General features: G+C 41.6%; 1 protein-coding gene across 2 annotated transcripts in view; it reads right to left on the bottom strand.

Annotated features, from left to right (window-relative positions):
- KIF27 (kinesin family member 27) overlaps positions 1–15,681 on the bottom strand; it is a 144,114-nt gene that overhangs the window by 49,493 nt on the left and 78,940 nt on the right. For both annotated transcript variants that reach the window (XM_077474864.1, XM_077474863.1), the window contains exon 10: positions 1,370–1,575. In XM_077474864.1, the coding sequence (XP_077330990.1) occupies positions 1,370–1,575 (206 nt within the window). The remainder of the gene's footprint in view (positions 1–1,369; positions 1,576–15,681) is intronic.

The raw sequence follows: 15,681 nt of genomic DNA, 5'->3' as shown, positions 1-15,681 counted from the left end.
GGGAACACATGCTTTCAAGTACTTCTCTAACAAATCTGATCTGTTTACCTTTTTTATTATTACACATCTTGTTAGATTACTTGGCTTTTTTTAGGCCCCTTTTACAGAAGCCGGTGTGAAACAAAATGGTCTGGGTGTTTTTATTTATTTTTTCTGACCTAAACTTGACAAATCTGTGGTAGTATGAGATAAACGGATGCAAGCGTTTTTACATCTGGCCATCTATAGATCTAATATGAGTCTCAAAAGCACAGGTTTTTAAATGGAGCTAAACACTGAAGGGAACATGGATGTAATGGATTCCCCGCTGAACAGACAGGACGGCGCCCATGTAAAAAAGGGCCTAAGGGTTTGTTTAGAGTACAATTGTTTTTAGAATTGCCATCACTACAGATGTGTTTTATCACATTATGCATAGGCCCGAGCCTTGGACAGCAAAGATTGTTGTTGTTTTTTTTTTTAATATTGCCTGACCACCTCTAGATGCTTGTGGAAAAAAATAGATAAAAAAAATTCTAAACAATGAAAAAGGTAAAGGACACTTAATGCAGAACTATATATAGTTAGTTTTACAAAAAAATGCTGATAGGTGACATTTTATGAAGAAGATGCTCTGTATTTCTCTTCTGTAACAAATGTTTGTCCCGAGCTTGCCCTCTAATAGTACAATGAGTAGCGTATGGCATGATTTTGTAATGATTTTGTGCCATGACTGAGTAACTTACGTGCACAAGTGTAGGAGTTCCATCATGCCAGCCTGGCCAATGAACACAGGAAGACTGACAGAAAATGAAAGCACCAGTGATGGAGGGGAGTGTGGACATCATGGCACTGGAGGGGGAAAGTATACTGAGCATACTTGCATATCATAGCAAAAAAGTTCTGAGAATCCAAAATTGTTTCTGTAGTTCAGTTCGGAAGTGGCACATTTTCTGCAGCAGAAGTACCCAAGGCATTATTAGCCTATATAATAAGTTATTTTTTTTTTAGGTTTATGCTACGTACACTTTTTTCTGGGTAGCAAAGTAGCTCAGTAGTCAGCATGATGGACCTACAATCCTGGGCATTTGGATGAGCTTCCCATGTCAGCATGGGCTTCTTCAGGGTCCTGATCAGGATTATTTTTCTTGCAATAAAAGCATAGTTTTCTTTTAAACTGTGATGTTTCTGTGTGGCAAAAGCAGTAGATGGTAAGCCTCTTTAGGGACAGGGGCTGATGTGAATATTACTCTCTAAAGTGCTGCACAATTTGATGTTGGAAACAGAAATAAATCATTAACATCAGAACGTTTAGCAATGAGCTAGAAAAACAAAAAAAAAAACAAATCACTTGACTGAAAGGATTTGTGTTCCATATAGAAACCAATACCTGCATTTTTATTTTTGCAGCCTCCATCTTCTTACGAAAGTCTTTCTGTAACTTTGCCTTTTGAACCTGATCCCTCGACTCTTTTTCCTCCAGTTCTTGCAGCTGTTTCTGAGCTTCGGATAATTCCGCTTTTGCCTGATCTGCTTCTTGCTCCAGCTGGACAATCTTCACAGAATAATGCTTGTTCATGGACTGAGCACCATTACCTTACACAAGGATTACATTGTTCAGTATGTGGATGTGTTCAAGTTTTGCTAAATTATCACAAGCAAACATGGCTCCATAAATGTTTATAACTATCACCAACACAAACTCAACAATCTGGATTTTAATGCAGTGGCTTTTTGCATAAATCTGTTTAATGAATAGCAGATATGAGGAACATCTTAAAGTGATTTAAAGTCTTGTTTAAAAACAAAACAAAAAAACAAACATGTTATACTTCCCTCCTCTATGCAGTTGGTTTACACAGAGCAGCCATGTTCCTCCTCTTCTCGGGTCCTTCTTTGCTGTTCCTGGGCCCTCCCTCCTATTGAGTGCCCCCACAATCAACAGCTTCCTATGGGGGCACTGGAGCCACGTCACAGCTCCGTGTGCCCATTCAGACATGGAGTCTGACCTGGCCCCGCCCCTCTCTCCCCTGATTGGCTGACTGACTTTGATTGACAGCTGTGGGAGCCAAAGGCACCGCTACTGTGCCAATCAGGAGGAGAGCCCTGGACAGTTTAGACATTCGTGGACATCGCTGGAGAGAGATGGGGCTCAGGTAAGTAAATAGGGGGGTGCTGGGGTGGCTGCTACACACAAAAGGTTTATTATTTTAATGCATAGCAGCCACCCCAGCCACAATAGTATGCGGAAGGACAAAGAAGCAACTACCTAGCAGAAGTCATCATTTGCAGATTATATTCCTACAGGACTCTCAAGGTGCTCTAAAGCATAACTGGAGAAAGCTGTAAGTGCCGCCTTTACCACCATAAGTGGTTGTTTGTTGTGTACAACAACAAAGATGCAAGCCTACCAAGGCTGAAACACAGCAATATCTCTATATTATGTTTTTCTCTGGAGCATGTAATAAAAAAGATTTTATTGAGCATATCACAGAGTTGTGGATACTTTCTTTGGATTTTTGTTAACAAAGAAGCTTCCACCATCTGCATAGCACATAATTCTTATTTCTAGACTGGATTATTCCTTTGTCAGACAATCAAACTTACCAACAGTATCCTTCTTGACCACAGAAGTTCTACTACTTCTGATCAGCCTGAAGGTTATATTAGGAGACGGCTCTCAAAGATCATGGCATAGAAGCTGAAAAAATCCCTTATACAAAAGGAATATATATTAAAACTTCCACCCAATCAGGAATAGGAAAATCTCTGAAAAAAAAAAATTTCACCAGAGGTATTCCCAATGGCAGTATTAAAAACGTAATTAAAAGGTCCAAAGAGACTATTTGCAAGACATACAGTACTTTACCACAAACCTAACGTTCTAGGGTGCAACAACAAAACTGGCAAGGCTTTTGATAGAGTATTGAAAGAAACAAGGCTGAAAAACTACACCCCCAGTGTAGATGCAGGTAAACAACAAAGTATACAAATCTTCTGAAACTGCAGCTTGCTTTAGAAACTTCTACCAAAAACTGTACTGTGACAAAAACGCAGTATCAGACCACTGCCCTTCTCACCAACACGTGACAAAGGACTGGCCAATCTCACACCATGCTGTTACTTACATAATAATGCCACTCTCAGCTTCACCCTGCACAAAGATTTTCCAGCTCCTGGCCCACTGTACCAGCAGCCTGACAATGATTGTCACTGGGTTAAGTTAACCCTTTAAATGCCATACTAATAGTAAGAACAATTCTGAAAAATAAACATCTGTACACACACTGTCACTACAGACAGGTATGTTCAGAGGTTTATCGTATACAGTAGCACTCTTCAAGAGACAGAGATTCTTTTCATTTCCATTAAAAGCCTTACAGACAATTTCAACACTTTTCAAAATAGGGTTTAATAATGAAAAGGTCAAAATGATGCAAATAAAATATTTACAGAAAAAGGGGGTTACAAAGAAATAGAGACAATAAAACAACAGATAAATAAAAAGGAGTTGAAAACTCCCACATAATAGTCCAGCCTAAAGAATGTAAAGACCCATCAAAATGAGCAAGTTATCAGCCTATTTCACACTTAAATACAGATTGGAAGATTTTTTCAAAGATCCTAATAAATAGATTGTTGATCTTGAACAGGTGGGCCAGGGACAACGCTACTAGGGTCCTTAAAGCCATACACTTAGCGCAAACCTGGATAATACTGACCATACTACTCTCTTCAGATGCCAAAAAGGAATTTGGACCAGGTAGTCTGGCTCTCTCTCTGTGGCACACCTCCGTTTTTCGCCCTGGGTAGCAACATGTACAAATGGATCAATGCCATTTACCCACATCCCTCAGCAGCGGTCAAAGTAAATAAAGTCACATCAGACTTTACTTTACAAAGCAAGCCCAGATAAAGTGCCCACTCTCATGTCCTATTTACATACACACCTTAGAACCCAACCGAGACTCCCCTACTGAACATTCAAAATTCTGCAAATTTGGGAATCTATCGAATTTTCAAATTAACAACTAAAAATGTGAAGCTCTCAGCCTAACAGCACTGTCTTCAAAAATTGTCACTAATAAAGCTACTATTAAAGCAAACTTCTCATTAAAATTAGCCTTGAATTACATTAAATATCTGGGGATCTATCTTACCAAGATACAAAGTTAACTTCTTAACAATAGTCCAAGGTCTCAAACAGGAGCTTTTCAAATATACCACAAGGACCTTGAGGTGTGGTAGGAATATTTTCCTTCCCCTTGCCCTTCCGATAATACTCTATCAAACGCACACCCTCACAATTAAATTACTACCTACTTAAAAACGTTAGACAAGAGCTCAGGCAATATCTATGGGCCTATTGAAAGTTTGCCCACTTACAAAGAAATGAAGGGTCTATAATAATTTTTATCATAGGTGTATTTTAAATGATAGAGAGACAGAATATCAACCAAAAATCCAGAAAAAAACACGATTCAAATGTTAGAAATGGAGTTTCAGTTCAGTGAGTAAAATAAGTATTGAATCTCCAAGCAAAAACATGACTTAGTACTTGGTGGAGAAACTCTTGTTGGCAAGCACAGAGGTAAGACGTTTCATGTAGTTAGTGACCAGGTTTGCGCACATCTCAGGAGGGATTTTGGTCCACTCTTTTTTACAGAGCTTCGCTAAATCCATAAGGTTTCTTGGCTGTCGCTTGGAAACTTGAAGTTTCAGCTCCCTCCATAAATTTTCTATAGGATTAAGGTCTGGAGACTGGACAGACCACTCCATGACCTTAATGTGCTTCTTCTTGAGCCATTACTTTGTTGCCTTGGCAGTATGTTTTGGGTCAATTTTCTTGCTGAAAAGCCCCTTCCATAACTCATATTCAGTATTCTAGCCGAGGGAAGAAGGTTATCATCCAAGATTTTACAATACAATACATGGCCCCATCCATTGGCCTCTCAATGCTGCAGAGTCAGTCTGTACCTTCAGCAAAGAAATAGCCCCAAAGCATATTGTTTCCACCTCCATGCTTGAATGTAGGGATGGTGTTTAATACAATTTAAAAATGCATCCTGGGGTGAGGAGCTGTACTTGCAGTGAGGGACAATCAGACACATGCTCACATCCTTTGCCAAGCTAAATACCCCTTTCTGGAATTTTTACCCTCCAGAAATGGTAAAAAGATCTTAAAAATTTTATTTATCTCAAACAAATGAGATTGCGTTCATTATTTTGCCCATAAAGCATCGTTTTTTTCAAACAAGAATTGGTTTATAAAATCTTAACCTGTTGGCATAGGGTCCCAGCCAACCATTATAAAGCACTTTGAAAGTTGCTCCCACCTGATGGTGGTGCATTAGCACATTCTTTCATATCTTTTGGGAATACCAAAGTATATAAAGTATATAAAGTATATACCCAAAGTTACAAAGCGACAAGTATAATTCACAAATTAACTTATGTGAATCTCAGGTATAACCCAGCAGTGCATATTCCGACGACTCATCTCCAAATACCACTACAAGAAATCTTACTTACTATTATGGTAAACTATTATGGTAAACAAAAATTTATGAACTTTAAAGATAATGGAAGAATTGCATATATTAAAACACAAAGAGGACTGATTTTAAACTACTCAGTTTTACTAGACCTAAAAAAAAAAAAGAAAAAAAAAAAAAGAAAAAAAATGTTTTATTTATTCTCAAGAATATACAATAAAAACCTGCTGTCCAGAAGCTGAGGGAACCAAGATGATCCAAAATTACTCTGGTACATCATGGCACCTTCAGCCCCGACCCTACTTGATCTGTTCTTCACTCCCACTACCCTCACGCCCCTACCCCCCTCTGCCCAGCTCAAAAAACACACTTTTATTTGCTCTTTTTCTACTGTTCTTGTTTTTTCTTCTGATCAAGGTTCTCCCCTGATATGCCAAAATAGCTAAAGTTCTAAACAGAGAAGATGGGGGACACAGAGTATAAACAGAGAAGTGTAATGTATGACAGCAACCACAGAAATCTTGTTGCGCCCTATTACGTTTTTTCAATGTAATCTCATTCTGTCAGTGCTATAGTTCATTTCAGTCAAACATGGATGTAAAATGGTATACTATGCAACTTCTCCCAGATATAGATAAGGCCATTTTTAACTTTTTTATTAGATAGGTTTCTGGTATGGTTTTACATTAAAAAGAAGTTTGAAAAAGGGCTATCTACAGAGCAGTGCTCATTGAGAGACAGTAGTATATTGACAACCTTTTGACCTGATGTCAATTAAATTTTGATTTATAGTACAAAAACATCAGAAACTAACAGGATGATATGCACTTGATAAGTGCATTCAAATGTGCTTTGTGTAAGTGATCATTAATACATTTATTAAAATACATATACCATCATTAAATGCATTCTGATATCCCTTTGATCTCTGAGTGTCTGGGATGACAGCTGGATGACAGTCCTTTGGATTTAAATACAAGAATATCTTCAATTACAGATAATCAAAGTTAAATCCTTAATTCAAAGCTTTTAGCAATAATAGACTCACTTGAAAGACACTAGTACTTTTGGTCAAGTGTGCGTAAACTTCAAGCTACTGAAATGCTGTTGCCCAAGTGTCAAGTGATCTAGAAAAAAAAAATCTGCATCTGTATGTACAAGAATGTACTCTTTGGGTCCTTATGCCTTCACATATTAAAAAAAGGAGAATTACATTTTAGGCCTAAAATCACTAATTGCTTTGTCCAGTGTTCTGTAACAATTAAATAACCAGTAATTCTCTTGATTCAAAGTATTTGATCCCCCACTGATTTTGTACGTTTGCCCAATGACAAAGAAATGATCAGTCTATACTTTTAACCAGTTCCGGAACCAGCTGCCACAGTTATACTGAGGCAGGTTGGCCTGCCTGCGTGAATCGTCGTGCCCCCCCCCCCCCCAATCTCCAGGTCCAGGCCAATAAAATCTGGCCTGGACCTGGTGATTGGTACTGGCGAATGAGATCCTTCCCCTGTCGTGTAACTGTAAACACTGACAGGGGAAGTGAAGTAATCTCTCCTCTTGCAAGTCTTTTCCTCTCCAGACTGAGGAGAGATTACATCTAATAGTAAGTGCACCAACACTACACTGACACCAGGTCACGTAGGCACATATTTCAACCCCCGGTCACCCCCCCAGTTAGCCCCTTCACCACCTGTCACTGTGTCACTCAGTACAGCATTCTGATTTTTTTTGATCGCTGGTGTCATTAGTGACAAAAAGCAGCGCTAGGATAATTAATCTTAGACCCAGATAGGTCTAGTGACCCCCCCTAATTAAGGTTTAACCCCTTGATCTCCTCGTCACCAGTGATCACTGTATAAGTGTCACAGGTGACGCAGTTTAGCTAGTTTATTTTTTATAACGTCAGGGCACCTGCCGTATTTTACCCAATAAAGGTTTAACCTCCTGATCACTGGAAGGGTGATCAAAGTTAGGTTTTAGCGTTAGATAGGGTCTGCGTCGCCCCAGGTAGCGTCAAATTAGTGCCAGTAGCAGGGATCAATATCTGATCTGATCAGATCTATACTAGCATCCCCAGTAGTTTAGGGTTCCCAAAAATGCAGTTAGAGGGATCAGCCCAGATACCTGCTAGCACCTGTGTTTAGCCCCTCCGCCCAGCCCACCCAAGTGCAGTATCAATTGATCACTGTCACCTACAAAAACACATAACTGCAGCATTCGCAGAGTCAGGCCTGATCCCTGAGAATGCTAACAGTTTTTTTTTTTGCAGCATTTGAAGCAGTCGCTGACAGTGAGGAGCTTTTTTCTTGTGAGTCTCACTAATGTACCAGTAAATTTAGAGATGAAAATGTCAAAATCGAAGGTACACTAGTGAAGAGGCCTACATGTTTCTGCATGACAGATAGTGAAGAGGAAGTCACTCATCTGTCAGATTCAGGCTCAGAATATGAACCAGTAGACAGCAGCAGCACCCTGACAGATGGCAGGGACCACAACTCCATAGTCATAGCTAAGGTCAGGCGTACCAGACCCCGTTCTTCTGCCATCGTTGAGGTGCAAGAACCGCAGGTCCCTCGTATGGAGCAGAGCCAGTACTAGCACCACTTATCCTTCTGGTGAACTGACAAGCACCAGCGGCCTAGTAAATCCTGGTCGTACATCCAGCACTGCAGTAACACTTGGTGATGTGGCCCATAAGTGCAGTTCAAGCTGGTGAGGTGGCAAGCATGAGTAGTGTCCCGCTGCCACCAAGAAGACAAACACAGGCCCGTCGAGCCCATAGTGCCCTTCCTGCTGCATTTGCCAATCCTAATTAGGAACCCACCACTTCTGCAGCACCCATACTTCCCCCATTCAATGACCAACCCAGAATTCAGGTGGAAACAGTTGATTTTACATCCCTGGATTTTTATTCGCTGTTTTTCACCGAAGATCTCTATAGATCTATTATGGAGCAAAGCAATTTGTATGCTGGTCAATTCATCTCCGCTAATCCCTAGCTGACCCCTTGCCAGAGATTGGAAACCAATTACGATTTCCGAATTTAAGAACTTTCGGGGCCTATCCCTCCTCATGGGCATAACTAAAAAGAGAGTGAGTTGCGGTCATATTGGTCCACTGACCCAATTCTCCATATGCCCGTTTTCTCTGCCTCCATGACCAGGACATGATATGAGCAGATCTTGCGGTTCATGCACTTCAGCGACAATGAACTCTGTTGTCCTCGGGGTGACCCTGGATTTAATCAGCTCTACAAAATTCAGCCCCTCGTAAACCACTTAAACCAACAGTTTGCAGCCTTGTTTACTCCCAATCAAGTTGTCTGCGTTGATGAGTCCCCGATTAAGTTTTCTGGCCGCTTGTCTATCAAACAGTATCTTCCCAGCAAGCGTGCCAGATGTATAAACTCTGTGACAGGGCAACAGGCTATACATATAGTTTTATGGTTTATGGAGGGAAAAGATAGTCACGTAGAGCCGGAGAACTTCCCAGACTACATAGGGAGCGCTGGTAAGATAGTGTGGCACTTGGTGTCATCCTTATTCGGAAAGGGGTACCACTTGTACGTGGACAATTATTACATGAGCGTGCCACTTTTTAATCACCTTTTTTATTATGGAATTGACGCATGTGGCACCGTGTGATCTAATCGCCGGGGCTTCCCCAACGGCTTGAAGAAACCTGACTTAGACGGGGGGAGCGAGACTGCTTGAGGTGCAATAATTTGTTAGCAGTGAAGTGGAGGGATTCACGGAATGTTTTTGTTCTGTCCTCGCTTCACGCAGACACAATGGTCCAAATTCCTATGGCGACTGGTGTTGTGGAGAAGCCCCTCTGTGTCCACGAATACAACCTTAACATGGGGTGGGTGGACCTCAACGACCAGTTAGGTACCAGTTGGTGCTCAATTGCTCATAAGGCAAGACACTGGTACAAAAAAGTGTTTGTATATTTATTTCAATTGGCTCTGAACGCTTATGTGCTATACAAATCTTATAGCACGCCATGCACGAGGACGCTGTGTCAGCTTGAGGGATCTTGGTGCAGCGCGTACCCGGGAGAGACACACTGACCCCCGCAGAGGGCTGTTTCTGCTGGCGTTATTGACTCTGTATACTTGGGAGTCCATCGGCTGGGGTAAGAGTCCAATTTTTACTTACGTTACCGGGAAGTCATTACAGTTCAAGATTTGGAAACATCATTTAACAATGAGAAAGAGACTGAACACTAACTTTTTGAGACTTTTGCACGTTTTGTATTTTGGTGTATTATTCTAATAATTTTTTCTGAATAACTGCACATTCAGGGTTAATTTCTCTATTTTTTGGTGCTATCTTAGCACTTGATATCTAACATAGATTCTTTATAGGACTCTCTATATATAATCACTCTTAATTTTGATTGCCTCACAACACTTATATATATTTAGCGTAACATTATGTATTTTCTAATTTTTTTCCATAGTGATATTTGATGGTGTTTTAGTTGCAGCTTTTTTTTTTTTTCTTTTTCCTAGCGCAATATTGTTTTATTATAATTTATGGTTGAGACAGAATAACAACAAAAATATCCAGAAAACCGCATTTCAAGTTATAAACTGATTTGAATTTTAATGAGTGAAATACGTATTTGATCCCCTATAAATCAGCAAAATTTCTAGCTCCCAGGTATCTTCTATACAGGCAATGAGCAGAGTTTAGGAGCGCTCCTAATCTCAGCTTGTTACCTGTATAATAGACACCTGTCCACAGAAGCAATCAGTATCCAATCTCTCCACCATAGCCAAAACCAGAGAGATGTCCAAGGATGTCAGGGACAAGATTGTAGACCCACACAAGGCTGGAATGGGCTACAAAGCAGCTTGGTGAGAGGGTGACAACAGATGGTGCGATTATTCCCAAATGGAAGAAACACAAATAACATAACTGTCAATCTCCTTTGGTCTGGGGCTCCATGCAAGATCTCACATCGTGGAGTTTCAGTGATCATGAGAACAGTGAGGAATCAGCCCAAAACTATATGGGAGAATTGTATAAATGATCTCAAGGCAGCTGGGGCCATAGAACAATGAAAACAATTGGTAACACACTACGCTGTGAAGGACTGAAATCCTGCATCACCCGCAAGGTCCCCCTGCTCAAGAAAGCACATGTAGAGGCCCATCTGAAGTTTGCTAATGAACATCTAAATGATTCAGAGGAGAACTGGGTGAAAGAGTTGTGAGCAGATGAGACCAAAATAAAGCTCTCTAACATCAACTCAAGTCACCGTGTTTGGAGGAGGAGGAATGCTGCCTATAACCCCAAGAACACCATCCCCACCATCAAACATAGAGGTGGAAACATTATGCTTTGGGGGTGTTTTTCTGCTAAGGGGACAGGACAACTTCAGCACATCAAATGGACAATGGACGGGGCCATGTACCATCAAATCTTGGGTGAAAACCTCCTTCCCTCAGCCAGGGCATTGAAAATGGGTCCTGGATGGACATTCCAGCATGACAATGAGCCAAAACACATGGCCAAGGCAACAAAGGAATGTCTCAAGAAGAACATTGAGGTTCTGGAGTGGCCTAGCCAGTCTCCAGACATTAATCCCATAGAAAATATGTGGAGGGAGCTGAAAGTTTGAGTTACCAAACGTCAGCTTCGAAACCTTAATGACTTGGAGATGAACTGCAAAGAGGAGCGAGGCAAAATCCCTCTTGAGATGTGTGCAAACCTGGTGGCCAACTACAAGAACTGTCTGACCTATGTGATGGCCAACAAGGGTTTTGTCACCAAGTCATGTTTTGTGAAGGGGTCAAATACTTATTTCACTCATTAAAATGCAAATCAATTTATAACTTCTTGAAATGCGTTTTTCTGGATTTTTTTGTTGTTATTCTGTCTCTCACTGTTAAAATAAATCTACCATTAAAATTATAGACTGATCATTTCTTTATCAGGGGGGAAACATACAAAATTAGCAGGGAATCGAATACTTTCCCCCCCCTCACTTTAGAATCCTCTATTCACACTACACATTGCTGATGGACGAATCATGCTCTGCGGTCCTGCCAGCTGTAACAATCCCCGATCAGTGCCTGCATCTAAGTGAAAGCAGGAGCTGTTCAGTTAATAATCTGCAGCCCAGCTCTTTCGATTTTTCAAATGAGAAATGTTGAGCCGGATGCAGCTGATAGAGCCACCCATTGAGCAAATGTTAGCCGTATTATCAGGAACCTGCTAAAATTTGCTCTGCTTAAAGTGATTGTAAAAGGATCGTTTTAATTTTTTTTTAAATAACAATGTTATACTTACCTCTACTGTGCAGCTCGTTTTGCACAGAGCGGCCTCGAACATCCTCTTTTGCGGTCCCCCGGCGGCTCATCCCCTCATCATCCCCCTATGAGAAGCGCTTTCCCAAAAGGCTTACCTTGCGGGCGCATTAAGGTGAAAAAACACGAGTGTTTACAACCCCTTTAATTAAGCTATTCATTCATTACAACCTACAAGTATAGTACTAAATAAACTACAAAGTCAATTCTTTACAGTATATTTTTATAACTTCTACACAAGCAGTTATGACATTTAATATTAAAAACATTCCTTCCATTTTAATCCCTGGCCAACAATAATTGGCTGCATTGCCTAAAATTCTCATTTTGATTTCAGACATTCAGGAAACTGTGTATACTCCCCTACTCATGCCAAAGGTTCTCAGCACCAGGTGACAGCCTTACAGATCTGCCTGCCAGAATCCTTCTCTGTGCACAAGAAGCACCCTCCCCTATTCATATTAAATCCCTATCCCTTTTAAAAGTATCCCATTTGTCACAATTGCAATGCTCAAGCTTCTGAAAGCAAATGTCTCGGCAGCTGACTGCTAAATGGTAGGAAGCAGGGCAGGTGGCTCCTATGCCTGAGTCAAAAGCATAGAAATGGCTGCCAAGATGCATTTAAAGCAATTTGAAGAATTTAAAATGTACTTGCAAGCATATATGTTGACCACTGAAACAGCAATCAATATGAAATCTAAAAAAATTTTTTTTAGAGCCATCACCAACAACAGGGGAGAAGAAACTTTACAAATGTGACACCTGTTCTGATGACAACTGTCATAAAGGATTTCCCTTCACTACTTTTGTACTGACCATAACATCCTTTTCTCAGAGTCCATTGGGGACATAGCTTTATGGAAAACTAGGGTTTTACTGCCACCTACAGGAAAAACGGACACAAGACATATAGAAATTGAAGGCCAGCCCCCTAGTGGGTATAACTCCTCACCTCACACTTGCTCAGTTGTAGCAAGCAGTCTAATGAGGAAAGATAACGTGTGACAAGAGGGAGCTGTGTCCTTCAACAGACTCTGAAAAAAAGATGTAACAATGAGGACCAAAAAAAAAAAAAAAAGGATTTTATTTATAGTTCATTAACCACTTGAGACCCGCGCTATAGCCGATTGACGGCTACAGCACGGATCTCCTTTTCCGGGACTACGTCTATTGACGTAGTCCCGTGCACGAGCGGTCTGCGCGCCCCCTGTGATCGGCGAGTCTTCGAGACTCGCCTGATCACCCATCCGTGCAAGGGGTCGATCCCGACCCCTTATCACGTGATCAGCTGTCAGCCAATGACAGCTGATCATGTGATATAACGGAGCCGGTAATCGGCTATTATTCCTCCTCGCGCTGGAGAAAAAAAAAAACATCAGTCCCGATCACGGCCAGCCCTGCCAGTGCCCACCTGCCCCCTGCTTTGCCACATTAATAAAAAATGTGTCCCCCCTGTCAGTGCCACCCAGCAGTGCCCATAGTGCCACCCAGCAGTGCCCACAGTGCCACCCAGCAGTGCCCACAATCTGCCTCAACAAAGGTGCTGCACCCCAGTGCCACATATCCGTGCCCAGCAGTGCCGCCCATCAGTGCCCAGCAGTGCCGCCCATCAGTGCCCAGCAGTGCCACCTATCAGAGCCACCTATCAGTGCCACCTATCAGTGCCCATCAGTCCCATCTATCAGTGGTACCTATCAGTGCCCCTTAGTGCCACCCATCCGTGCCACCCATCTGTGCCACCCATCCGTGCCATCTTATCTGTGCCCGTCTTTGCCCATCAGTGCCGCCTTGTCTGTGCCCATCGGTGCCGCCTTATCTGTGCCCATCGGTGCCGCCTTATCTGTGCCTATTAGTGCCGCCTTAACTATGCCTATCAGTGCCCACCAGTTTAGCCTATCAGTGCCCACCAATGCAGCCTATCAGTGCCCACCAGTGCAGCCTATCAGTGCCCACCAGTGCAGCCTATCAGTGCCGCCTCACCAGCGCACTTCAATGAAGGAGAAAAATGACCTGTTTGCAAAATTTGATAACAAACTATTAAACAAGATTTTTTTTTTTTTTTATTTGCATCTTTTTTTGTTTGTTTAGCAAAAAATAAAACTCCCAGCTGTAATTAAATACCACCAAAAGAAAGCTCTATTTGTGGGAAAAAAAATCATAAAAATTTCATTTGGGTACAGTGTTGTATGCCCGCGCAATTGTCATTCAAAGTGCATCAGCGCTGAAAACTGAAAATTGGTCTGGGACTGAGGGGGGTTTAAGTGCCCAGTAAGCAAGTGGTTAATGTACACAACTTTATGGTAAAAAACCCAGGGATGTTCAAAAGTTGTCCAGAGGGGTTGGCACCACCAAAACAACACAGGAGACTCAGCCTAACAATAAAAAAAAAACTCCAAAAAAGTAGTAAGGGAATTAAACAGCTACTTGCAGAACTTTTAAGCCCAATTAAGCATCTGCAGCGGCATATGCATGGACCTGGTAAAACATTAGGTTACCAAACACTTTAAAAGCTGACCATATAATCAACTTTAGATTTACAAAAACTGTAATCTAAGGCCCTACCTAAACTATTCAAACAATTTGTGCCAACACAGAAATGTGCACTACATAGTTGTTGATAGAAAACCAGGATGCCCATCCAGCGTCCTTCAAAGCAGTCATATGTCCCTTGAACACCCTGTGATGAAGAGATCATGTACCCAGATCCAGATGTCTGCTGAGAAAAACTGTCTTCAAATTCTCCACTCCGGGAATGTGCCCTGAGAGATTTCTGGAACATGAAGTTAGGGCCCAGGACAGAATAGATTCTACTTCCATAACTGGTGCAATACTCCTGTGCCACCAAATGATTTTGGTAACCCAAAGCTGTGGCATTGTCCTGACTAAACCCAGAATAAATGCTCAGTCAGAAGTGGAGCCCAGTGAAGTAATGACAGACAAATCACTCGCCAGTCCAGACTGTTGACTGGAAGCTTGTATTCCTCCAACAACCAGCAACCACAGATAGATGGTCCAGAACTCTGCCTCAATCCAGAAGACTGATGTCTGTCTGACAATCTTCTAAAGTAAGGGAAGAAAGATCAAAAGCACAAACAATTATGGGGACAGAAGTCACCACAACCGAGACATCTTGGTTCACAGACGTGACCACATCACCTTGTCCAGAGAAAGACTGGACTTATCCCACGCTGTGAGGATGTTCTGTTATAATGTTTTGAATAAACAGAATGACTTTGAAGGCAGATGCCATCAATTCCTGCACTTGCATGAAGTTCCATAGGAATGATTGCTGTTGAGATCTGGTTACATCTGCGAACCAAGGTATGTGTAAATACAGATCTTTTATGCTGATAGATACTAAGACGTCTCCGCAATTTGGGGAGGCAATAACTGGCCATATAGATTCCATCCCAAACTTTTGAGGTCATAGGAAGGCACTGAGAAGACAGAAAGACAATGCAAAAATCTGAGGTGGAGGAAGGATGTGACTGTATTTTGCAAGTTGTATATACAACCACCCCCACTCAAGCGTCAGCCATGTGAGCTTCCCAAATGTCCGTGAAGGCCATCAGTCGCTACACACCTCCTGTGATAGAGCTGGTAGGGACAGACCTCCATGCTGAGGCAGATTTTGAGCTCTCAAGGTTCTTTCAAGTCCTGGAGACTTATAGAGTAAAAAAAAGAATTGTGGGTAAAGGAACTAGAACCTGACTTGAAGTAGGAAAAGGAACGTTTAGATGTAGAAAAGTAAGGTGTTCACCTAATCAGTTGATCATTGTTTTTGCATAGCTAGAGTGAGTACTTCATAATGCCTGTCAATATTTTAATGATTTCATTCAGTGAATTACTGAAAAGACGGTCTTCCACAAAGTTGTAACAAGGCCT

The sequence above is a fragment of the Lithobates pipiens genome, unplaced genomic scaffold (assembly GCF_037356315.1).
Source record: "Lithobates pipiens isolate NorthernLeopardFrog02 unplaced genomic scaffold, aLitPip1_a1.2 Scaffold_13, whole genome shotgun sequence".
Classification (NCBI taxonomy): Eukaryota; Metazoa; Chordata; class Amphibia; order Anura; family Ranidae; genus Lithobates; species Lithobates pipiens.
The sequence above is the reverse complement of the archived record's forward strand: the minus strand, read 5'-3'. Positions and strand labels throughout refer to the sequence as shown.